The 26,030-nt window shown below is 40.6% G+C and overlaps 1 protein-coding gene across 5 annotated transcripts in view; it reads left to right on the top strand.

The window, feature by feature from the left end:
- kiaa1549lb (KIAA1549-like b) overlaps positions 1–25,771 on the top strand; it is a 61,076-nt gene extending 35,305 nt beyond the window's left edge. For 2 of the 5 annotated variants that reach the window (XM_086185394.1, XM_086185372.1), the window contains 15 exons: positions 4,954–5,013; positions 7,736–7,887; positions 8,349–8,520; positions 9,062–9,225; positions 9,613–9,648; positions 10,893–11,083; positions 14,091–14,221; positions 15,063–15,187; positions 15,937–16,166; positions 17,086–17,218; positions 19,695–20,075; positions 20,162–20,256; positions 20,546–20,694; positions 20,794–20,945; positions 22,796–25,771. In XM_086185394.1, coding sequence (XP_086041520.1) covers positions 4,954–5,013; positions 7,736–7,887; positions 8,349–8,520; positions 9,062–9,225; positions 9,613–9,648; positions 10,893–11,083; positions 14,091–14,221; positions 15,063–15,187; positions 15,937–16,166; positions 17,086–17,218; positions 19,695–20,075; positions 20,162–20,256; positions 20,546–20,694; positions 20,794–20,945; positions 22,796–23,059 — 2,435 coding nt within the window. In that variant the 3' untranslated portion in view covers positions 23,060–25,771. Of the gene's footprint in view, positions 1–4,953; positions 5,014–7,735; positions 7,888–8,348; positions 8,521–9,061; positions 9,226–9,612; positions 9,649–10,862; positions 11,084–14,090; positions 14,222–15,062; positions 15,188–15,936; positions 16,167–17,085; positions 17,219–19,694; positions 20,076–20,161; positions 20,257–20,545; positions 20,695–20,793; positions 20,946–22,795 lie in introns of all 5 variants that reach the window. The other 3 variants (XM_086185385.1, XM_086185363.1, XM_086185377.1) reach the window with 2 other exon arrangements.
- Positions 25,772–26,030: the final 259 nt, after the last annotated feature.

Genomic DNA, 26,030 nt, shown 5'->3' with positions numbered 1-26,030 from the left:
CTTCCTTTGAGGTCACACTCTGCCTCTGTCTGTGCTGGAGCTGCACTCAGAGGAAAACAAATGAAGAGTGACAGGGAATCAGCAGGAGTCTAAACAGTCCTCCCAGTAGAGACCCGCGTGCAGCCTGCTTCCATCACCCCTATAACTGGGAAAAGAACTGTAAACTGCTCAGTGGAGGGAGATATGGCAGACTCTGCATTCTGAGGTTGAAAAGAAGTTACTTCTGTGATACTTCAGTGATCCCGCGGGGAGAAAGTCCCAGCTTCTTCACTTCCTTCAGAGCGAAGTCATATTGTAGGATCAGCATCAAAACTAAACTCCTGTAACTGCTAGGGATGTAATCTCATGCACAACGATTCTCGCAAACTGGGCCACATGGCCATGATAAGTGGGAGATACACATGGCCAGGCTAACAAAATATATACTGGTATCAGATCAGAGCCGAAATGTTAAATGTAATCAGTGAAATAAGAAATGACGGCGAGAAGACAAGCATACATGTACACGTAGTCACACAAAGCAATAGAGATGTCAGGGAGAGGAGGACTCAGTTATGAATCTGCTGGATCAGGAAAGGATGCATCATGACTTATAAATTCAGAAGTCAAGGTTTTTAGTCTCCAGACAACAAACTAACCTCAAAGTTATCAAAGTCATAACGGTTCAGCAGCATTTCCAAAGGTTTGCAGTTTCAGGCTTTGAAATGTCAGAGTTTTGTAAATTTGTGGTGCAGTCTTAGCTGATGTAACCTTCATAAGGAGCGGGTTGTCTCCCAGAGAGAGCCTTCAGGTTTCTGGTGCTTCAGCTGGCTCCAGCTGGTTTCCTTGAGTATGTTTTCAGACGCATTTTTACTAATAGTGCCCTTTAAGGTAGTAGAGTGGCTGTGGGAGTGGTGGGAGGGTGATTGGTCTAATCCCTATCTGAATTGTGTTGAAGTGTCCTTGAGCAACACGTACTTGCTCCTGATATAACTATTAGTGTATGTATGCGTTTGCTTAGCTAGCACTGCATGTAGCCCACATTTGCCAATAATGCAGGGATGTGTGTGAATTAGAGTTGAGTCGTCAGAGGAAAAGGAAAGCACTGTAAAGCCCATTCACAGCCGCCATTATCATGAACACAGTGAACTTCGCTTAAGAAATCATGAGGAGGAAACTGATGAGGATGAACAACAGAAAGATATAAACGGTATCTTCTTTCTGTTATGAGCAGGGTGAGATCGCTGGATGATGGACGAGTTAGCGGCGCATCGTTGGGACTTGTGTGTGTGTCAGAGTGACATGGCTACAGGAGGATACTCTGGAGCCAGTTGCTACTAACCACAGCTTTGAGACAGTTTGGGCAGACAGGAACTGTAACCTGTTTAGCCTCATGAAGTGCTGCTCCTTTTAGTAATAACATAAGTCACATAATATGAGTGGTAATGTTCCCCCAGTTGGCAGTGTAAATTAATGGTCAGTTAAATCCATATGCAGTTATTTGCACTTGTCTGTAAAAGCCCATAACAGAGCCTGGCTGGCAGATTAAGCCTGACATTTGGAAACTACCTGAACCATCTGCAACATTTGAGATTATTTACTCTGTGTGTTCAAAAGCAATGCAGAAACACGACTTAATAAAAAGACATGTCTCTGGTGGATTACGGCATTGCTGCAGTGTGTACTCGACACACTATACAGGTGTGTGTTTTTTGGCCAGAAGAAGGTTCTATTCCTCAGCCATATTTATAAGAGCCTTCACAGCGGGGAAATCTGACCTTTGAAGGATGACACCGAAATTGGGACGCAGCATTAGTTTCACCTAGCTGTTGACAGATGGCAGATCTGGTTTGCACAATCGAGTATCTTTGCTAAGTGAGCATTAACTCAAAGCTCCAATTTAATCATTCGGTTCGAGAGCAAAGAAAGAGAGAGGGCTTACAGGTACATTTTGGAGAGTAGAAAGTGACCTGTAGAAAAACTCAGTCAGACATGAGTGTGAAGGGAGGAATGGAAGAGTGTGTGAGAGAGCTTTTGTTCTGTTTGTTTTGTACCTCAGTACCATTAGTGACGTTACCACTGTTCACAGGAGGTGTGAGCATATGCTGGCAGCGGCTGCCTTCTCACTTCAAAGCCAATTATTGCAGTAAATAATTAACAGTGGGGGATTCTCCTAACACCTTGGGCTCTGCTCTGACAGAGAAGGCCCAGGATCTCACTCCACTCTAAAGCGCCTGTTTGTTGCATCGAGTACACCATCGGTCCTGTGGAGCTTGTGTAGGCTGGATTGCTGCGTTCAACTCTTTTACTCCCCTTCTGCTCTTCAATGTCTCTCAGGTGGAATATAAGTGGGGCTGTTCTAAAAATTTCTTTTTTAAAACTGTCAATAATGATGTAAATGTAAATAAATGATTTAAACCAAAAAATGTGATACAGAATTATGTTGGAAAAAAAAACTAGATTTCAAGTCAAAGGTTCTCCCGTCTAACAGGCTCATAAGAGTGGAAGTCAGTGTCAGACCCCCTCCTTGATTAAAGGTTGCTGCTATAATAGAATCTTGTCAAATTCAGTAAATATGAGACAAACAGCTGGTGGTTGTAAACAGCTGCAGCTCTACAAATAGGAAACAAACATAAACTCCAAAGTGCTTCGACTGAGCCACATAACACACTCCAGCCAGTCAACAGCAGGGGGGCTCATGCTCGTGCTGCTCCTGCCAGCTACTCTCCTACTTCCATGTCCTCACCCGATCCACCATGATGGTAATTAAGCGTGAAGGACAATGGAGATATTACCTTGCCACATTGACATGTTCATATTTGACTTGCTACAGCAGACCTCGCATTCTGTGCCTAAGTATTACACGTCTTAGCTTGTGTAACATTACTCCTCCTGATCACGACGGCGGTGCACATAGATGCAGCATTGTGGTGCTCCATGAAAAGTGGGTTGTGCTGCACTGCAAAGCTGCAGCATGATATGAATCAGAAATAGATGGAATCACCTCATGTTTGATGGCAAGCAGATAACTGCAGAGATCATTGAGGGCACTTTGGATGACAGTCCCTGGAGAGAGTAGCTGGAGGCGGAGAGAGGGAAACAGAAGCAGGTAGCGATAGCAGGACTACAGTTTTGCTGCGCAAACTTTTGCTCTGATCCCCGTTTTCGAAAATGTTTGATCTCTTTCTGTCTAAACGATTAAGCTATTACCGTCAAAACACAAGCACCTTCACATCAAAGTCTAACTTGGGTTTCATCTGTGTTGATTTTGTGTCTGGAGGGGTCACCCTGGGTTCTCTGGCAGTGTTCAGACCTGCGTTAACATCCATCCTGAATGATCTGATCACAACTGCTGGACAGCTGTGAAGACGCTGATGATACACTGAGATATGATCACTCAGACAGACTGACTAACTGATGACATCACACCACCAAACACTACTCTCTACTAAGAGCACTGAAATATGAAATGAAATAGGGAAAGTATTTGTGAATATTCTCAGTTATCCAGGTCATCGTAATCCTCAAAAAAAATGATCAAACTAGGCAACTGGACTCAATCCTAAGAAGACGATCTTCACCTACAAGAGGATTGAGTCCAGTTGCCTAGTTTGATCATTTTTGAGAAATAGGGAAAGAGAACAGATTTGCTCCATGTGCAAAGAAGTCTCTAACTGTAGCCGCTCATTTGGGTGATTTTGCTTTTAAATTTTTTACCCTGCTGTTTACCTGGTTTTCATGGAGTTGATGTAATGTTAGCCTTTTTGCTACTGAAGTTTATCCAAGAATCCATCGAGGACATGATCGCTTATAGCAGTTGAAGTATTGACTTTCTGAGCTTCATTTTGCTGGCTATATTGAATATGAATTATACCCATAATTTGACTGCAGAAAAGAGCTGGGGGCCCATATTTTTTGACATTATGAGCATTTTTAATTTTTTCAATTCCAGTTGCGTAAATGCACAAGTGTTGTTGCCTTGACAATGTACATACATGACTTTGCTTCCGAAAGAGCACCCAAGGGAGATGTGAGTTTCTCTGGCTGCCGTGTTTAAGTATCACCAAGCTTTCTCAAAGGTCAGTGACTATATTCCGCATAATTCAAACTTTTAGACAATGTTTTTCAACTGATTTTACTGACAGCCCTGCAGCCATATCCATTAACAAAACCAAAGCCTGTACTCTTCCTCTCCCAAGCTCTTTCCCCCAACACTCCTGTGTCCTCTGCTGTTATGGCTGAGTGTACATGAGTCTGCTTTCACAGACCAATGATACAGCATCCCCCCAAAACACTGCACCAGCCTCCAGCACAAGAGCTTAATCAGGCAGGAAATAGATGTGAAAGAACATAGCAATGACCAGAGCTCAAGCAGCTGAAAGCTCTCCTTGCCTCTGTATTTGTCTGGCATCGAGTGATAATGAGGCTTTTTCGAGATTTTTGACACACAAAATGCAGAAAACTGTAAACTGCTCCTCCTTCAATAAAAGATTCACAGGGTTTAGTCATTTTACCCACATTTATAAGCACATATTCTCTAAATAATAAATGCCTCACGACCAGGAATGCCACTTGTTGGAATGATAATCATGCTGTTGCTGCAGTGAAAATAAAACAATCCTGTTGTTATTTTTCATAGTTATATAGGCATTTTCAGGTTGTAATCCACTGATTAAAAAAGAAATTGGACTGACAAAGCTCTATGTTGACACATGCAGATTAACACCATAAACAAGGGAATGCTTTTTTGTGTCCAGTGGGATAAAATGGTCCCACATACTCACATTTTCAAATAGACAAAAAAAAAAAATCAATCTTTTTATGTGAAATATACAATAGACATGAAATGAAAAATCAGATACATGCATTAAAGATTGAAGACTAAATTGAAAATCTTAATCCTGAAAGAGTCATGATTTTATGCTAAAAATGTTTTTTTCAGGGAGATACAACTGTGTCTTTATTTCCTTGCAGCTCTGGAGTATCACAATCTTAACACCTCAATTGCTACGAGAGACTTCTGGGTTATCACAGGTAAGATGTTTTTGTTCTATTCTATTCTATTCAGTGCCTTAATGTCAAGAGCTTATTGTGGGCTAACTTTTATTTCGTAGAATGCATCAGTTATATGTAGAATCCTCACTTGCTGCAGTGTGTTCATTTTCAAGGTAATGAGAAAATGAAAATTTTATCTTCATCACCAACTTCACAATAAAACCACCTACTGAGGACTCATTTGTTCATGTTGCCACCTTCACCAGAGGTAGACAAAAAGGTAGAGACCCTTCTCTCCTTTGTGTGCGCAGCAGAGAGCTGAGACCCACAGAGACCAGCTGACTGCTAGTTAGCTCGGTGCAGTAAATGGTAATGGGTGGTAACCTTCTTAAAATGTCACAAGCTGGATAAGGTTCACGATCTTGGCTTGTCCCGCGATAATATTCCTCTCAGTCATGATTAGAAGAGGCAGTTGCTCTATTCGTCATCAACAAACATTTTGTTTTCGTTCACTGAGGTAAAATGGGGCTTTCGAGCTGCAGCGTGAAATTGCTACAGTAGTCCCGTCTGTGTATCTCATAAATATTCATATTAATGTCTCATATTTTTAAATTGTTACTTCATAGTGAATGATTATGCACTACCCTAGAGAGATCGTCTTAGAGAAAAACGCACTCCATGTCTTTCGAAGGAGGAATGCTAACTTCTCCCACCCACTGCCATTCATTGTGCTAAGCTAGCCAGTGGTCAGCTGGTCTCTGTGGGTCTCCACTCTCTAATGCTGGCCAGAGGAGAGAAGGGTCTGCTTGTCTGGCTCAGGGGAGGATGGACAATAAGCATATTTCTCAAAGATGTTGGCATGTTCCTTTAAGCATTTATGTAGCCTGTTTAAGAAATCCATAAATCTTAATCATCAGAGAACTTTGACTAATTCCACTAAACAATGGAGCAAGTAGTTTTAGTGGGCTGTTTTGCTGTGTGTATTTTTTTCTTTTGGCTTTATGAATCCTTCAAATATGGAAGAGCATCAATTCATCTCAGTGTTCAAGGGCACACACAATGGCATGTAATGAATGGGCCTTTCAGATCAGACTGTGTGGCTCCTAACCTTGCACTCCCTGTGATGAGAGGCCAAGTCACCACAAGGTCATCTCCTTGATAATAGGATTTACTCATACTGAGCAAGATGTACAACCTACCAGATATGTTGCTTCGTAACTCTTGATGAAATGGATCGGTGTAAATCTACATGAGGTGATTATTGATCAATAGGGGACACGATGTCTCTGAAACAAACTTCTTCATTAATCTTTAGCTTATCAAGTCGTTTTGGGAAACAACAACTTGACAACATTTTAAAATATTTTTAACTAAGTTAGATTTGTAGAAGTGGCAATACTCTTTTGCAAGAGACACGTGAAGAAAACAGCAGCATTTAAAGCAAACTTAAAAAATATGCTACCTAGGAATACTGTGGTATATAATTTGAATACAAGAAGGATAATAATTCAAACACATCAAATGACGTCACGTCACATGTTCAGTGTCAGGGTTTAAGTAGGTGAGATATCTGAAAGAGAGACATCTCCTTACTGTTTTTATGTTTCATGCTTTTAATTCAACAAAATAAATCAGATTCCAGATGCCAGTTACTGCTTATGTATCCCTGCAAGATGGAAAATAGCGAAACGTCATGCTGCCTAGTTCTGTGTGGACCTTAGCTACAGATAATAAATACATATATGATGAGTGCTGCTGCCACTGCTGAGCAATATGAAAGTGCACAGATAGGAGGGGAGCATACCAAGAATGGACCTACATAAATAAAAAAATATGAGTACCCCTGTCTGAGAGGGCTAATTAGAACCATTCCCAAACCTCAGAGTAGTATGATAGACAGGATCTGACATGTACAAACACTGGGCAGATGCATTCAAATGTAGAAGCAAGCATTCACTTCCTTAATTCAATAGAAAAGCAGGTCTTTTACCAAAAATAAAATCCTAGATTTAGTTTTAGCTTCACACATGTTTCAAAATGAGCTTTCAAGATTCAAGATTTCTTTATTGTCAATATGCATGTACAACAAAATTGAGACTGAGTGTCCACTCACTGGTTGGATTAAAAAAGTCACTTATAAGGCTGTGAATGCTACTTATAGATACGAAATAGTGTTGCATATCAAAGAGAAGTACCTTCTCAACCATTATCAGTAATACAGTACACTAGAGTGCAGGTGCCAGGTGCACAAGACAGAGGATGCACAGACTCGAATGCCGTATATTCATCAGTTGTGAAAGTCTCAAGTGCAACTAGGAAACATTTGGAAAAGATGAGGAATTTAACATTTGCTTCCAACTAAAAATATCCAATTATATTTTGATTATTTAACATTTCACCCTGCAAACTCATGATTCTTGAGGCAGTGACTTAAGTCTTTACAAACTTCACTTTTTTGTTGTCTGTGACTGAACAAGGTTGAATGAAGATTGTAGATAATGAATATATAAGTATAAATGAGTTTGTCCTCAGCATAGAAGAGGACATAAGATTTGGGAACATTTGAACTCTCTTTCTAATCAAAACCTCTCATAGGCAAGCACAGTCATGGGGATTGTTTTGGGTGCTGTACCTTTTCATAAATACATCTATGCCTTTTTCTTTACCCCTGTCTATATCTTCTTTTTGTTTTTATCCTTTCACCAGCAATTCCCTTTTATAAACCGCCTCCCCATCCTCTTTCTCTCATCTACATTTGCAGTGATCCAAGATGTGGACAACGGTAGCCTGGAGGGACAGTACCAAAGCTTTGCCAGTCTAATGGAGCAGCGGCTTGCAGAGTTGTTTGTGTTGGCAGGCCAGCAGGGCACTCGATTCAGACGAGCTACCACTGTAGGCAGCTACACCGTCCAGGTAAGAAACTTGCCCAACAGTCCACGAGGAATGACAGTTCTCTGTAGGAATAAATAGACTTTGATGCATTTGGTTACGGAGAGAAAACAGTGGCTCATTATATATTGGCCAGGATAAAGGTCTGACAGAGGCAATAATCCAATATGGTTTTGGCATATTTCATGAGATACGTACTCCTTGTTGCCAACTTCTTCCTACACTTTCTTTATTACTTGTGGTCTGTCCCTGACAATAAGGGTATTTTCAGCTCATCTTTTGATTATTGCTCATCAGAACAAGCCAGTGGTTGAATGTTTCACTTAAGAAATACTCTCTGATATCCACAGTACTTCTCTAATATCTAAAACATGTTTTTTTGCTGTGTTTTCTATCTGTAATGTAACCAGGCATGCAGTAACAGCTCATACTGAGTGTACTGTAGTTTAGGGAAACATCTATCCTTCTTTGTCTTCTCTGATCAGATGGTGAGCATCCGTAGGGTGTCAGGATTGAAGAATCCAGCAGAGATGACTTACTACATCCAGCACAATGGCTTTCCTTTACTGGGGACGTCAGCTGCGAAGGTCCTTAACACGGTGGATTCTCAGACCATGGCGCTCACCCTGGGCTACTTTGTTCAGCTGCAAGCAGAACGTAAGCACAGCATCCTAATAGCACTGGCAAGTAGACAAATAGACAAGACATTGACAGACAGACAAAGAAACCAAAACACATGACTCATGCTGAGATTAGAAAGTAGAGCTGGTGCTGGGCTGAGGGGAACCGAAGAAATGGTTGAGGAAACTTTGCTCTCTAATCTCTGAAATGCTGCCTGCAGGACACAGTTTGTTTGGGCTGCAATGCTGTTCATGGCTGAGAGAGACAGAGAGAGAGAGAGAGAGAGAGAGAGAGAGAGACAGAGAGAGGGACAGAGAGACAGAGAGAGAGAGAGAGAGCTGCATTCTCATAGATTGTTGCCTTCAATAGCTGATGCAGGCACACTATACATCAGGTCGTGCTGTCACTCAGCATGTTTTTGAAAGATGCATCTGGATGTTTTAGCAGGAAAAAGCAGGCTATTTATTTTACTTTTAGTCAACCATTTAATTAACAAACTCTCACTGTTGTTTATTTCATTATGCTGGATGTCATGTGATAATGAAGTGCTAATGGTGAACATCTTTTGTTTTTTCAGCTGTGGTCAAGAACCCTCCCAATAACCTTTGGATACTGGCTGCTGTGTTGGCCCCCATAGCAGTAGTGACACTTATTATCATCATAATCACTGCTGTGTTGTGTAGAAAGAACAAAAATGACTTCAAGGCTGATGCCATCGGCAATCTTAATCCACGAGCTAAGGTACCTTCCTACCTTCCTGTCTTGACGAGCAGGGCTATGTCGGTGTGCCTGGTTTCTAGTAGTTACAGCAATATGTGTTCAGGTCCTGCTTCCTTATTTATTCCTTACCTAAATACAAATGTAATGAAAAACAATGAAAAAGTGTTATTATTATTATTATTATTATTATTATTATTATTATTTAAAAAATAATTTAAGCATTTCTGCTTTATTTTGATGGTTTCTTTTCTTTTTGGAAAAAACTGCTGTTTTTCCAAGCTGGAGGTGGCATGAGTCTCCATGACAAACATTCCTTCCCTTTTCATCTGGGAATGATAAGAACATGAAGACAGAAGTCTTCTATTTGATGTAAGATAGTGTTTAAGACACTTTTTTTCTTATTTTCAGATGGCGTATCGGAGAGATGTGGGCTATTATCACCAGGTATCTACCGCTTTCTCTTTCTACCGTTCCAGTTGTAGGATTTGAACGTCATTCTGGACAGAAACCGACTACAGATAAAAACTAGGGTTGAGCAGTGAAAAGCTGGTGCTAACTGTTCTTAAAGATGTCAACAGACAACACGTTTGATAGAAGCTTAACAGAGAGTGTTTATTATGGAGATAGGGGATTAGGACAAGAGTGTGAACTGACACTTGTTCATCCTCTTTTTTTCCACCAGTGAACATCTCTGTAGACAAATGAAAACACAAAAAAACATCCTTAGAGCATCCCAGCTTTACTGACAGACTACTGTTGGAGTCTGCAGTTCTGCAACTTTTCATCATGTAAGAAACACTGAAAAGCTTCACTCCATTAGATTGAAAATGCAATTTAGTTGCTGCTAAAAAAAAAAAAACCAAACAAAACGTTCACATTCCTGGCAGAGTATATAGCCAGCTCTCCCTAATGAGTAATTTAAAAACCAAGGAAAATTCTTAAAATGCCCCAAATAGAGTGATTTCATAATTTCCCCAGTGATGCCAGCAACAGTGGTGCTTTTAGTTTGTGACAAAAATGTACATCTTCACACTCAATATGTGTGTCCGATAGTCGCGGAGAGAGAGTGAGAGCGAGAATGTGTGTTATTGAGGGGAGTATCACATATTGATTTGGCACAGCGGCTTGGCTGCATTGAAGCAGTGATGTGTATCTGACAATTTATGACACTGCCACGAGAGCAGTGCTAAATATTTCAGTGTGTGTGTGTGTATGTGTGTGTGTGCATTAATGTCTGGCTCTGGACTCCTTTAGTCCCTATCTTTCTCTATAAATGGTCATTCTGCGTTAGGTCGACGTCTTCCTCCTCCTTATATTCTAATGTGTTACAATGTTTAACTTCATTAGTTTATTTCTGTGAGAGTCTGCAAATCTCATCGTGTCACTGGCTACTGTGAGTCATTTATTTGACAAGAATTTGGAAAAAAAAGATGAAAAGGGCTCCAGTTTAATCTGTACTTATCTATTTCAAGGCACAGCAGCAGTAATCCGAGTTCTGTTCCTTAAATCCTCTGGACACTTCTAAAAAGATTCAGCTATTTTCAGATGTCTGTCTACATGACAGTTCTTCTGGTTGTCTTCTGTATATTTCTTTGTCTCTTCTATCAAGAGTTTTTGTTTCTTTGATAAGGATATCAGTCTTACTTCCTTTTTTTAAGTCCTCCATTTCCTCTCCACCTGCCCATCAGCCCGTCCAGGGGTTTGACTATGCCAAGCAGCATCTGGGCCAACAGGGAGGGGATGAGGAGACCCTGCCTGTCAGTCAGGATACTTTAGTCATGTCCCTGCAAATACGGGACACACCACTTTCACTGGAGAAGGCCCTGCACCACGAGGGCTCCGTCAACAAGAAGAGCCTCACCAGTGACAAACACAAAAGGTATTATCATGTCTGTACTAATCCCCTGTAACCTGTGTCACAGAGAAGACGAACTTACGATTATGTACATTCTCGGTGTTCAATACTTCAATGGACTTTGAAGGTTACAAAAGAAAGTCCAGATGGAAATGATAGCACTCTCTCTCCTACTCTTCCAGGTTCTTTGCATTTATAAATATGTTTCTTCACTTCTGGGTCACCTCTTTGTGACTCCAGAGTATAGAAAGAACCAGCTATGTATCATCAGCTCGAAGCTTATAGCGCCCCATGGTCACCATACACAAACAACTGCAGAATTGTTTAAAAAAATGTCATTTACAAATTCTCAAATGCGTCAACCGGTATAATCCAAGTGTCCCTTATATAAATGTAATAATATAATCACATCAGAAGTCTGTGTGATGTAGCCCTAACTGAACAAGGTAAAGATGGAAAAACCAGTGTGGCATTGCTAAGTTATGATAAACTGAAGTACAGACATGTTATGTCTTACTGAGTTACTCTGAAGTTAATTTAGAGTGAATGATTTACAGTGAATCATATTCAAGATTATGATTATTCAAAATGATAAAGGCAAAACTATTTATCCTCTTTCCTGCCAGGTTATCTTAAGTTTGTCAAGCTCAGCTCAGCTCTACAGTATATAGTTAGACTTGGCTAAACTTTCATTACACTGCGTCACTCGCGTCAGGAGGAGAACAACCGGATGATAATCAGATGCATCACGTCTAATAATTCAGAGCGACTTTAAAGTAGTACTTTAAAGTTTCACCTTCAACAGAGAGTAAAGGCACGCGTTCATCCAAAGGGTAATACATTTGTCTCAAGGCTTGGACCATCTCATTCAGAGAGCTCTCAGACAGAATAAAAACAGGCAGAATGATAAAACACAAAGATCCCGCGAGCCCTGTCCTGTGTCCTCACGCCACTCTGATCCTGAATGATAGAACAGAGATCTGAGTTCTGTGAGCAGGTGAAAATGACCCTTTCCCTCATCTGGCAGCCAGCACTGCTGTTTTTGAAATGAATCAACATGTTGGGTCAGGAGAGATTGTTTGGGGGGGGGGGGGGGGGGGCAAATATGGCGTAATTTTAAAAAAAAATCATATAAGACAAAGACATCAGATTAAATTTATGTGACAGAATTCATAGACAGGAGGTGTAATTGTGATTTAATGTCTCCATTTATATCTTTTGTATGCAGGACAATATCCTTGATTAATGGGAACCAATAAATTAAATATACTGTGCCCGAGTCACTCATCGGTCATCACCTAGCGCCAGTCTGATTTTTGCAACTGAATGTGACCGTATAACGACAAGAGGGTGGAGCTCCTCTATCTCTATCTCTGATTGAGCCCACTTTTTTCGTGAGTTGTCAATCACAAAGCTACTACTCCCTAAAGCACACCCTGCTTTATCGTCCGTTTTACTCTAAATGGGACCATAATTTACAAAATGAACATCATGCTGCATTGACGAAGTCTTAAACCTAGTCACTGAGAGCAACTCATTCAGAAAATGCTCACTGATCCAATAAATCTAGTGACAAGGAGGGTCGTTCTCTCATACACCTCCACACAACCAGAATAATACTAGTAACCAGGAGGGTCGACCCCTGCCGCACCTGGAAGGTTTCAAGCACTTCTGCATTTGCTTCTCAATCGAGAATTTCCATCTTCATCTGTTCCACACTCTGTATGATAGCCTGGTAGACTGGTAAACCTTTACTAGCTACATGAACAACTTCATTTCATCAGTGATTGTGCACTGCAAGATTAAAATCTGTGAAACATCAACAGGGAATCTACCTGCCAAAACACCTATTATATATATATTTGTATAAATAAATAGTTTTAATCTTCTTGATGAGTCAAAATGAAGCATTTCAGCTTTCACCTGTCGGATGAGGATGTGAGGTTACATTTTTATAAGATCTTATTTAACTTAAAACATATAACAGGTTCATAATAAATCCTGGAATATGGTATAACTAATTGATTTAAACAGGCAGATGTTATTATGCGCATTGGGTAGAGACAAATCTAAAATTATGCATGCAGGCATGCACTTCACAATTACAGCTAATGCGTATTTTGCTCTTGAAACTCATCACCATTGATGTCATGGTCACACATCGATTAACCTCTAAACACAACCTCAACCGTCACAGGATAAAACGTGCAATTCTCTCATGCAGCCAAAGCAAATGTATTCTGTACACCTCAATTAGTTATTACACATTGCACGTCTTTGTTGAGGATTTGACTGTTGCACGGAGCATTCTGCAGCACCGCCTCAACCAGAGCTGGGAGGGCAGCCGCTGCTCCACTGTCTCTCTCTTCTGTTATCATTTTTACCAGACAATTAGGGGATAGACTATGGTGCTTTGATGTGACTGTCAGCCTCGTGGTCCTCTGAGCCACGGCTTGATCAGCTCTAATTCCAACCACAGTGCAGCGTTTGAAGCGAGTGAAACGAGAATTGGATAAAGCAAATGTTTGTCCAATTAATGGACAAAAACTCTTCTTTCACCCTGGACAAAAACACTGGTTTTAAAATACAATTAACCCGTAGATGTACATACAAATTCATATTTAGACGCGTATAGCGGAGACACACATACAAACACAGACAAAACGATGAATATTGATAAATGAGCTCGACCACCTGATGGCTGTTAAATGTTTTTGCGTGTCATTGCAGTTTCTAGCCAATCTAAGGATATCATTTGTATCATTCCGCTGTGCATCCAAAAATAACAAAATAACGGTTCTGATTTGATTTGAATGATATTCTGTGTTAGCAGACTGCGTTATGGTCGAGTTAATCAAGGACAGTTTTTCATATTGCCCAAAACTAACAGTAATAACACATTATGTTTACTGATCGCAGTATTGAGAGAGGGAATAAGGTGAGGTTGTTAAAGGGAGAGATGACATAACCTGGCTGTGAGCCCAGCTTTCCGAGAGCTCACCGCCTTTCTTGTTGCTATGGTTACTTGCAGCAAGTTGCCGAGTGAGGACGGTTCCGTCATCAGCAACGAATCAGAGAAGCTGAATTCCGGCAGGGGCTTGACAGTGCCGAAAGTCACAGCGCAGCAGAAACTGACAAAGGAGGAGATGTGCAAGAGGGATGGTGAGAATTACACGCAAATATTACAAACAGTTAATTCCACAGTTCAATTGACAACAAGGTCATTTGTGCCACAAATGCCCCAAACATCATGAGAAACCTTTAAATAGTCTCATGTTCTCAGGTGCCTTAAGAGAAATGCACTGCCACTGCAGCTTTTTTTTTTTTTTATAGCCGTAAAGGTAGCCACTCAGCAGTATGCAGAGATGGACTCGATGAATATGCATGAGCCAACCACATGACTGACATGATACAGTATGTCAGACTAGTGGAGGCTGTGACACCCAAACAAATACAAACACTGTAGAAAGAAAACAACTAAGTTTCACCTCTGGTGCCCTTCTAAGATGCTCAGCAGTTTAAGTTAAAAGCGTTGAACTATATTCTGTTTTATTCTTGTCCACTTATATTCCACGTGTCAAGGGTGTGATTAGTCAAACTCACATACTCTGATTCCAAATTGCATAAAGCTATGATTTTCTTAATGGGTGGATTTGAATTATTCATCAGCTGAGTTAAGAGGAGCCAGTTTATCTGTTTCAGGATCAGGGATGAAATTTCAGTGTCAGTTTCTTTCATCTATCAGTGAGATGTGATACCACAACTTCGGAAGCAATCTTTATGATCTATTGTCTCCATCTAGTGCTTTATTTGCTGACACAGATGAATGATGTTTGACATAATCCTGCAGTATTAGACACAAAGAGGGAAGGTGGAGAGAGGAAGAGAGGGGAGGCAGGGATACAAAGAGGGAGTGTTACAGTTTGTTCCCCTTTGACTGACAATGTAATGATTAGAGGTATTTGTAGTCTCTTTATGAGTGAACTCCCTCTCTGTTCTTCAGATCCATATGACACCTCCTCTGGCTCCCTGCAGCTCATTTCCATAAAGCCCATGGCGGCTCAGCCCAACTACTCACACCCTGCATCCTCTGACCGCAGTCACGACTCAGCCATCGTCAACGGAGAGGTAATACACGTGCATAGGGTGCTGCTGTAAACAGTCATAAACTCTCTCTTGTCTGCTAAGATTAGAACAGAGATTATTTAGTGGTATAGTTTTTACAGTCGTGCTCGCAGGGATGAGCTTCATGAAATCCAACCACAAAAACACACGAACAGAACCTGCTCCAAATTTTGAACCACTGTTGTTTTATGAATTCAAATCAAGTTCGGACAACTGTGTGTGTGTGTGTGTGTGTGTGTGTGTGTGTGTGTGTGTGTGTGTGTGTGTGTGTGTGTGTGTGTGTGTTACACTTGGCATACACCAAAGAGTGTACAAAACTTTCAAGGTATATTGGTACATATAAATTTAGAAAGTGGACAAGAATTACATATTTTAAAAAGTAACAACATACAGTATATGCTTACTTGTAGTCACGCCAAAGTATAAGTTTATGAACTAAAAAAGGATTGAAATTAAAGTAGACTCGCTGAATACTTCTGTATTCACCTGTAGAGTAGTCATCCTCTGTGTACTGACATTGACTTTGTACCGCAGACAAATTGTGAGTGTGTTTTGTCTATTTATAATGTATACTTGAAAGTGAGCTCATCAGAATATATCTTGGTTTTTGAACATCACAGTGTCATGAACCCTGTGATTGCTTATCTGCACCTTTCTTTTAAAGACAAAGCAGAACAATACCGCAAGAAAAACAAAGGTGTTTTTGTTTTGATCTCCCCATGCTCCTTTGCTCGCTGCACTCTTCTTTGCAGGTGAACTTGGCTCTGAAGCAGAAGTCAGACATCGAACACTACAGGAACAAGCTGAGGCTGAAGGCTAAGAGGAAGGGCTATTATGACTTTCCCTCCATAGACGGCAGCAGCAACAGTCGAGCCCTGTCACAGAGGCAGCTGCACTGCCGTGAGAGGGCAGCTGGTGAGCACGGCGGACCGCTGGAGCTTGACGATGAGCGAGGTTCCACCTATGTTAAATCTCGCAGAAGGTGAGAAGAGAGTAGAAAAACAAGTTGAACCGGTTTATGGCTGCTGAGCGTAAATAGAAAAGATCATAAATGGGTTTGAAAAACCCTCTTCAGTTCTAACTAATTATCTTACATATACATCAAACTGCCTTGGTAGTTGTCTGAATTGTTTGATCCTAGCCTTGATCTGCCATTATGAAGCCAAGAGGATCGTTCTGCTTCTTCTTCTTCTGTGTGAAAGACTCTCATCGTCTTGGTTACTGAGGATTCAGGTCAACGGTGCTGTCTTTTCACACTATTTAAAACCACATTAGCTGACCTCCAAAAAAACAACTGTTAAAAATTGGCTTGTTTACTGCTGCCTCCCCGTGCCTGCATGGGTTCTCTCTGGGTGCGCCTGCTTCCTCCCTCAGACCAAAATGATGCAATTTATTTTAAGTGGAGACTCGAACTTGCCGTAAATGTAGGTGTGGATGTGAGTGTGATTGATTGTCTCTACATATCAGTCCTATGATTGACTGTCCAGGGTTTGCCCCGACTTTTGCCTGGTGACAGCTGGAAGAGGTTCCTGCTGTCCAGTAAACCTGTACAGAATAAATGGTTTAGATAACGGATGCAGGCTGGTTTACTTGGAGCGACAGCTAGATTTGAATCCGGACAAATATATAATTTACATTTTACTCAAGAACTCCATCATAAACGGCTTATTAGGAACATTTTGAATGATGTGGATTGAGCTACATTCTTGATTTGCGTATGACAATTTTAAATGATTATTTTATCTGTAGTTCTTCTTCTTAAAGCAGTTTGAAAATAAATCCACTTGTTCACCATGTCCACCATAATGAGACAGTTCATTGTATTGGACCACGTCACAACCCCCCCAGGTACATTAAAGACATGGCATAATTGCTGAATCTAGTCTAACTCTGATTGGCAGGCACTCTCAGGTAGGGCAGACAGCCTATCGCAGCAGACAGAGCCTGAACAGTCCCAGTCCTGGAGGAACAGAGATCGACCTGCTTGTGATGAGGGAGAGACCCAGGAAAGGCATCCGTAACAGTGGCTATGATGTAAGTGGCACGTCTGCTGAAGAAGCTTTAAAACCACCCTGGAAAATATGTATATCAAGGAAAGTGTAATTTCGAAGTTAGATTTTATTTTACTTTTAAATAATAGTTTACAATATTTTTTACGCTGTACACACGAGTAATACATCCAAATCCCATGTGGTATAAATTGTATTAATGATGGGGGTGTATTAGTTATGTACAAATGTTTTTTTTTTTGGGGGGGGGGATATATGATGCATATAAATGATATATTAGATATAAATTATGTATTTTAGTTCTTTTCCAATAATTGGCTGCTCCTTGTTACCAGCGATAATAATAACCACATGATAAAAATCTGTGTCAATTATTTTTTTTTAAACTAGTTGCATGGAATGTAAAAATAGACAAAATAATTATCAACTGGCTTGGTAGTGCTAAATCTGTGCCTTACTGCCCTATTTAAGACAGCCCAGCCACGAAGACAGAAACCAGACTTTTTCTGCCCAGGTGTGGTTTCAACTTTCACGTGTGCCACAGCAAGCTGAAGGAGGAGAAGTGCTTCATTCATAATTAAGAGTTCAGATTTATATGGTCCTGTCGTTTTGATATATATAATGCATCTCAGAATGACTGCTTCATACCAGCTGTCTTTTATTTTGCCGTTATGGTTCTTTGGATGTGATAAAGTCAGATACTAGCTTGTTAGCTCTCAAGAGTTTGCAAGTTGACCACTCCTAAAATTGTTTTCATTTTTAACTTACAGGAGTAAACTGTGTTATCCTAGCTGCATATGATTGTGTGAAATTATATTTTACTGAGAATGATTCTTTCTTTTCAAAAGTCTAAGTAGCTTACATCAAAATAGCCTGCGAGTACATCTGTTTGATTGCAAAACACAGGCATCTCGGGCTCTAGATTGTTTGGTCATCTGGGCAAAATACCACAGGTCTCAAACAAAGGAAGACACAGTGTGCTGTATATTATAGGAATAGTGTGTGACCTTTGTCTCCCCCCTCTGGAATTGGGGGTAATCACAATAACACTGAGAATGCGAATGAAAGTTGAAAGTTGCTATCCACCAGTGAGAGACCCGGTGCTGTGTATTTGTAAAGCATTGTAAGGCACTGTAACTGATTTTTTTTTTTTTTCGGTGCAGAGTTAGTTTTGATTCTTTTCTTTTTTTTTTCCAGTAACCACTAAGCCAACATAGCCTACCTATTTTCTAAAGATGGTTTTATCAACCTGCTAGCTAACTGTAATGGTTGCACATTCACAGCCCACATACTTCCACTGGCTCGTTTTCAGAAATGGTCACAAAAAAATTTCATATTTAAAATATACAAAATTGTTAGAGTAATTTCCAAGGTGAGTAAAGCTCGTCCTAGTGAATGTGACTACAGACACAAATTAAAAATGAACAAAACTCCACTTGGCTGGCTAAGATAAGCTGAATGAGTACTCTTAGAAATTGTTCTCATTTATATGTTATAATTAATGCCATTTATAAAGAAGGTTCTTGACAGGATTTCAAGATGATGTCCTCTTATTGTCATAAGCTAGGTCAGTTAGAAATATGACACAATCACCTGTTAACGCGACACGGTCCGCTTTTTTAGAACTCTCAGCCTTGTTGATTACAGCAGGACCAGTGTAGCAGCAGGCCCCTTGACTGCAGATGGAAGTTTCTCCCTCTCCATGTTGTAGGGAGGGCTGATTTATGAGGTGCACCGCACATGGTCTCTTGTGGCTACCATTTATTCGTACAGGAAGTAGGGCAGCCTCAACTCGTGTTCATTTGTCACCAAATATAGGGACCAGCTACATGGAGATAGAGGTTTTGAAAGGGAGACAGAATGGATACCAGGAAAAGAATTAAAATGTGAGAAGCATGGAACAGGTAGATGAATAAAAGAGAGTAAAAGTGTGGAAGCAGCTGCTCTTCTAGTCACCAGGAAAAAAAATTTGGTGGGCACTGCGTTCAGTCAGCCAAGTAGTTCTGGCTATGAGTCTGATTGTAAAATTACAATATCTTTTCATTTTTATATATTTTTTTTCATAAGGAATACTATAATGACCCTAGTTGTATTAATAAAGGCAAATAGTGCATATTAGGGTTTTTGACAGAGGTTTGCTAACATCTCCCTTCCACTACCATTCACTGCGCTAAGCTAGCACGCAGTAAGCTGGTCTCTGTGGGTCTCATCTCCTTACTGCCCACACAGGAGAGAAGGATATCTATCTTCCTGTCGGATTCTGAGTAGGATAGTGAATTAAGGTACGTCTCAAAATGTGTCTTGTTCCTTTAAAGTTGCCATGAAAATGGGGCACTTCACTTAAAAATGGGTCTGCATTTTTAAATCATTATTCAGGTATGATGGATCATGTGTTCTTTTTTTTCTTTTCTGGTTAGATACTATATCATTGTGTTAAACAGATGTATGATACGAAGAGGCAACTCAAAGTTATTGTTTCTCTTATAAATGTTTTGTTTTAGACCGAGCCTGAGTTGATAGAGGAGACGAATGTTGACCATTTAGTGGGTCAGAGGGGATACATGTATGGCCGAGGCTTGAAAGGCCACTCAGAGACATCCACCCTGAGCTCACAGCCGTCCATTGATGAAGTGCGACAGCAGATGCACCTGCTGCTGGAGGAGGCATTCAGTTTAGCTTCAGGGGGACAGTCCACATCCGGAAGACACTCCCACCACCACCACCACCAACCTCCTCCTGAGCAATACAGCCCTGCACCGCCTCCCCTTCCCTATGCAGATGTAGTGACCAGTGCCCCGGGCACTATTAGCTGTGGACAAGGAGGACTGCAGTGGGTTCCATCTTATGGCACCGATATGTATCAGTGCAGTGTGCCCAAGCCAGTAAGTCGGATGAGATTATTTCCTCTCTCTTTAGAACTGTGTTAAGAGTTTATGTAACCTTAAATACTTTTCGCTGTCTGTTTAAGGCCTTTCGTTTCACTCAGCTTCCTGATATGGGGATGAGCTCTCCACCCCCTTTACCACCTCGCACTGGACCTCCTCCCGGGATCTCTTTAAGACGGTAAGACTCAATAAAGTCTGATGTGTACGGACTCTGCAGGTAGCACCCTGGAGCCTAATAGATACTCTATCACATTTATATTCAGGGAGTCAATATTCTCTTGGTAATGTGCTGTGTCCAGGGTGATTTTAGGCCTTGTATTAATTTTAATATTGAACCAGTGCATTGCAAGATGGCAAGAATGTTAATAAGGTTTTCATTTGTCCTCATGGTGTGATTCTGCCCTCTAGTGGCAGTACCTTAGTATTGCAGTTTCCATTCATGCCTCTGCAATCTGTGTCCTACTCAGTTCCATTTCTGACTTGGGGCCCAAGGGAAGGAGCACTGAGACATCTGTCACTGAAGTACAGAGTCCACATGACAACAATCCATATGGGCCAACCACTAGAGCAGCACTTCCATCTATCACTGCAGAGCAGCCTGTGTCCAATTACTCAGGTGAGCCAATAAGGAGCCAAGGTGACTTTGCATTTTAAAAGGAACCTATAATATGCTTTTCTTGAAGGAGGACATTCATTCCGTCTCTCCTCTCCTCAGGAAACCCAATAACAGCCGTCTATGCCATCCCAGCCACCAGGACTGGCTACTCGGAATATTTTGTCTCCACACCACCCACCTCCTACCACAGTCCCTCCTGGATGTCGTATCCACCTGAACCTGAGGATGTACCACCACAGTGGGCAGACTCTGTAAGGGATGAATAGAAAACATACAGTCGTAATGAAAGAAAAAAAAAATTAGATAGCAAGTACACAAGCAATTTTCATGCATTTATCCCTGCGCCCCAACATCTTTTTGTCCCAATAATGAGCCTCTTTTATTTCACAAATCAAACAATTTTAGTGACTATTGTTACAAACAGACCAAAAAGCTATATGCTAATGAATTTGAAAAGAACTGAATCTGTGCCTTACCACCCCTATTTAAGACAAGACATGTTTTACTTTGGTTTTGGCCTTCAAGTGAAGGAAGAGAAGTGCTTCATTCATAATTAAGAGTTCAGATTTATATAGTCCTGTCGTTTTGATATATAATGCATCTCAGACTGACTGCTTCGTACTACCGCTCTTATTGTTCCATTATGTTTTTTTGGATATGATTAAGTCAGAATATTAAAGCTTCCCAGAGTGATGGAGCAGACCACTCCAGAAAGTGTTCCCATTTTGAGCTTTCCATTTGTAAAAGGTAAAAAAAAACAACCCAAAGAGAAGCTGTGATAGAGTTCCACTGGACTGCCATTGACCTCTCAGGCCTGTCCAGCTAGAGCTGAAAAACACAGTTCATTAATTACGTTTGTGACTTTTTTAAACTTCAAATTACATCATTTTAGAAACCTTTTTTCTTACTGTTGGCAGTTTACCAATGACCACTTAAATAAGAACAATATGTTCTAGACTTGAGGTGCAAACATTTTTACTAAAGACTTGAGAAATAGGTGTGTTGTTCTCATTTGCTAACGCTGATACCAATACTGGGTTGTATCGCTTCACGTTGCTTCTTAATTTTCACACAAAATACTTGGTTAGTCACTTGAAAATATCACTGATCACAAGACATTCTGATGTGCTTTTTCAGTTTTTAAACATAATAATTCAAGTTTCTAATCCTGAGAATATCTACCGTATCTGTGGGTAGACAACTCCTACTCTAACCCTTAAAAGAAAGAGGACGTGCTGATTGCTTTTAGTCTTAAGATTCGATTGCTCTCTGTTACGCAATATTATTAAAACAGTCTTACACAACATCATTAAGAGCTCTTTCGTGCTGGCCATCTCCCCCTCCCTCCCTCCACCCCCCCACAGAGACTTAATTTCTCATGTCCTCTATTTTCCATTAGTTTATTTGGGCATCCAGATTGATGTCAAACATGTTTGAAATTAAATCTGCGTGACTCTCACTGGGCAGTTGTGTGTTTTACTGAGCTCACACAATGTTAGATACACTGTTGTCTTTCATGGTTAGAAGAACTGAATATTGTGGAATAATAAACAAGTCACAACTTGAAAATGGGCAGGCAAACTCTGCTGTTGAGTTCTCAGTGCTCTGAGTCATTAGAAGCGACAGAATTTTTTTTACGTCCACGGAAGCTCACAATATCTCTTGGCTTTTTAGCAAAAACATCCCCGTTACTGTCGAATTACCATCAGAACTGCAAACAAACATGTATCTCTGTTGTTACTTTAAGCTGTTCCACACCTCTCCAGAGGATTAGAGTCGAGGATTTTCCAAACACAAGCGTAGCTGCGCACATTTGTGAAATTTGCGTTTTTGTGTGTGTGACTTAATTCTAACAGTTATGTAAAATTCAAAGTAGACAATCATTCATTACATTCATCCATTTCTTCCTTTGTTATCTACTCCATTGGTAGGGATTTTTCCTAAACGCAACTGTGAATATTGTCCCTTATCACCCATTTACGTGTGTCCTGAGTAGAAGTGCAAGATGTTCGCTCACTTTTTAGACTGTCAGCCTTTAGTTTGTTTCATGAAATTAGGGAAGTCACTGTGATTCCGGTGTCCTCTTTACTTTGTTTTCCAGGTGCCCCTGCCAGGGTATGTAGAGGCTTTTCCTCATCCTCGCTACCCACTGGGGAGTCCCACCAGGCTCCCCCTGCAGTATACCCAGGCACTTGAGTCACAACCCACTGCCCCTAGCACAGCCCCCCAGCAAAGCCTGCCACAGGTGGGGAAGGAAATGAACAGCATGCCCCTGAGCAGCCTCTCCACCTCTGCACTCGTGCAGGCGATTCGGCAGGAGGTGGCCAAGCTGGCGAAGAAGCAGAACGACATGTTTGAGTTCTAGTCTTAAATCTGCTCTCTTGTGTGCAGGAGAGTGTCAATCATGCATTTTCCTTCAGCAGAGTCACACCAAGGTGGTGCTCTGATGGACTGATTTTTGATGTTTGTACTGTAAAATGAACTGATCTATGATTGATTCATTGATTTTCCTACACCCGTGTTTTTTTTCAGCAGCTGACACAATGCAACATGAAAATCACATTTTTTAAAAAGAAAATCCCTCCCCCACTAATGATGTCCTAAGTTACTACACACATCCCCTTGTAGATATGTCAATATGATATGCTTAATATGGAAAAGATAGCATTTTTTCCCAACATAAGACATTTTTGTTCATTTGAAACAAGACTAAACGTAGCATTGTCGTCTGAACTGAGAGGACCAAATACTTCATGACAGATGCTCAATTATAGACCATCGTGTATATGAGCATGTACAGTATAATTATGTATTTGATCTTTTATAATCATCAGATTTAAGAAGACTGGTCTGCTCAAGCTACAGAGTATCATATCCGACTGCCTCCTCACACTTCAGAGTTCAAGGAAAAACTGATCATGATTGGTTGTCGAATAATTTTGAGAACACCTGCTAAATAATAATTGACTAAATACACAATATTTGTGTCCGCCTTAGTAGAACCCAGTCAAACATCAACTCTAAAGCTGCTTGGAGGTGTAGTCCTGTATTTTGGTGGGAATTTAATAAGGGTTATGAAAGACCATTTAATGATTAGGTTCTCCTTAAAATGGCGCAAAAAAAAAAAAAATCTTTTCAAACTTTAAAGATTAAAAATTCCACTAAGGAGCAAGTCCAAGAGCCTGTGTCTCAAGATTTTTCTCTTCGCTGCCTGTAGAAGTGCCACAGTTTCTTGTGTGCATCTATCATTTAACTCTTTCTCCACCAGCCCTCTTAGAAGAAACAGCCAGCACCAGCGATTTTAACGAACAAACTGATCTTTCAACACCCTGCAGTTTATCGGGTTCTGTGAATTTTTGGACAATATATTCACAGAAAGAAAAGGGTTTTTTTTAAAAAAAAAAAACAACAACTTTTGGGCATCCGATGACGATGGTACCAATACAACCATTTTAAGACAGAATACTGGTTTCACATTCTAATTTTGAATTTTACTAGCATGTGGGAGTGGCTACTGCAGATTTCTTAACTCTGCAGGATGTTTTCCTTCAAAAACTGATTGTAAGTACCTCTATTATTTTTTAGAAGCGTCACCCTCAGAGAGCTGTCACTATTGGCTCTGCTCCCATTTTTTTCTTCAGCGTCAGCAGTCAACATGTGGTGATATGAGAGGATGATGAAGTCCAGCAGTGTCGGCCAGGGTTCCGGCCCTGGCTTCTGGGTTTGGTGTTTGCTGTGATGCATTAGTGCCTTCCTGCACCTTTACGCTTTGATCTGATGTTAACTGCTTGTGGGGCCTTAGTGTCACTGTGGGCATTGACTACATCAGCTTTGCCCTTTTATCTCAACAGTGACAGCTCTTGGAGGATGAACCATATACATAATAGAACATTGGCTATGTAATGTAGGCTAACTCCAGATGAGTAAAGAATCAGCCCCTGTGCTTCACCAGCATTAGCTGAAGGAAACGCTGAGCTCAGGCCACACAGTGATTATATTCTGCAGGGGTAGACCTGGGCGGGAGCCTGTGCAGAGCACAACAGGGGACAAAGAATATTTCTGTGACAGCTCTTAGAGGGATCACCCTTTATTGTGGTATACAGAGCTACAATGCATAACTAACACTCTGCAATCTTCTTTTTCTGCATACTGGAGGTCCCTCTCTGTTTTGGGTTACCTGCTTTGCAAAATTGTTCCGCAAACCCCGAAATATAACATGGATCACGAGAAAGTCTCATTACTGTTGGGGAAAGAGTTAAATGTATCAGTTGGCTTCCTTCAATCCTCAATCTTCAAAGATGCAAAAAAACCCAGATTGTTTTAGAGACACACATTTTGTTTCAAAGATCAGGCTAAAAACCACCATGTAACCATAAAACTCCTGTACTCATATTTCACTGTGAGATAAAAACCTTCATTACCATGAACTCAATTCTGAATGCAGAATTACTGGCTTGGAAATGAAACATGCTGAAAAGTGCATGTAGGTCTGAAGCAGGGGTGCTGCGCCATTTTTGCATAATGTTATAGATCGCCTACTTGTACTATATTATTGAAACTCACATTGAATGCTTCGCTGCAAATACCCTAATCAATGCTGTCATCGGAAAGCTGTCAGTTGCATCACGAGGAAGACAAAATGCCTGGAAATCATTAATTAGAGCAACAATCCTGAATGAAAGTCAAAAAAGGTCCTTTGAACAAAACAGAACTTTTTTTCTTCCCAAGATTCATTTGAATTATGAACCAGACGAGCCCTTCATGTCTTACGAACTGTACAACATTTTTGGGTGTACCAGAAGTCGACACCTCTCAACATTCTCATGTTGGATACCTGAGAAGAATTTAGTGACAGATTTAAAAAGGTATGGGATGGTTATTGGTTTCAAAAAAAGAGAAAAATGAGAAGAGAAGAGAGCTCAGCCTGTTAAAATCTTCGTCTTTTTGTCTTCCATGACTGGTTTCCTGATTTCCTCTTCATCTGCTTGATCTTAATAGATTTGATGTTCTTCATAAATGTATCTGACAGAGAGACCTTAAGACAAATGGAGAATGAAAGAACATTTAGCCTACATGATTACAAGTAAATAAAAGATTTTATTAGTATAAGAGTCCTCTTTGATGCGTCTTTCCTCATGGAATTTTCATTGCAGAGTTTAAAAAAAATTGTCAAACTTTTGTGACATCCAGTCACATCCTCTTTATTGGTATGAATTTATAGTACTTTAATGATGATTGTAGATCTCGTCACAGATGGGAGAAATGATTATTTGCAGCAAAACCACAGGGGCTGGATTCCTCTCAACCAGGTGGAAATGACATAGAAGTTGAGCCAC

Source organism: Aulostomus chinensis, chromosome 2 (assembly GCF_037954235.1).
Source record: "Aulostomus chinensis isolate RoL2024-O1b breed Wild chromosome 2, RoL_Achi_v1.0, whole genome shotgun sequence".
Classification (NCBI taxonomy): Eukaryota; Metazoa; Chordata; class Actinopteri; order Syngnathiformes; family Aulostomidae; genus Aulostomus; species Aulostomus chinensis.
The sequence above is the reverse complement of the archived record's forward strand: the minus strand, read 5'-3'. Positions and strand labels throughout refer to the sequence as shown.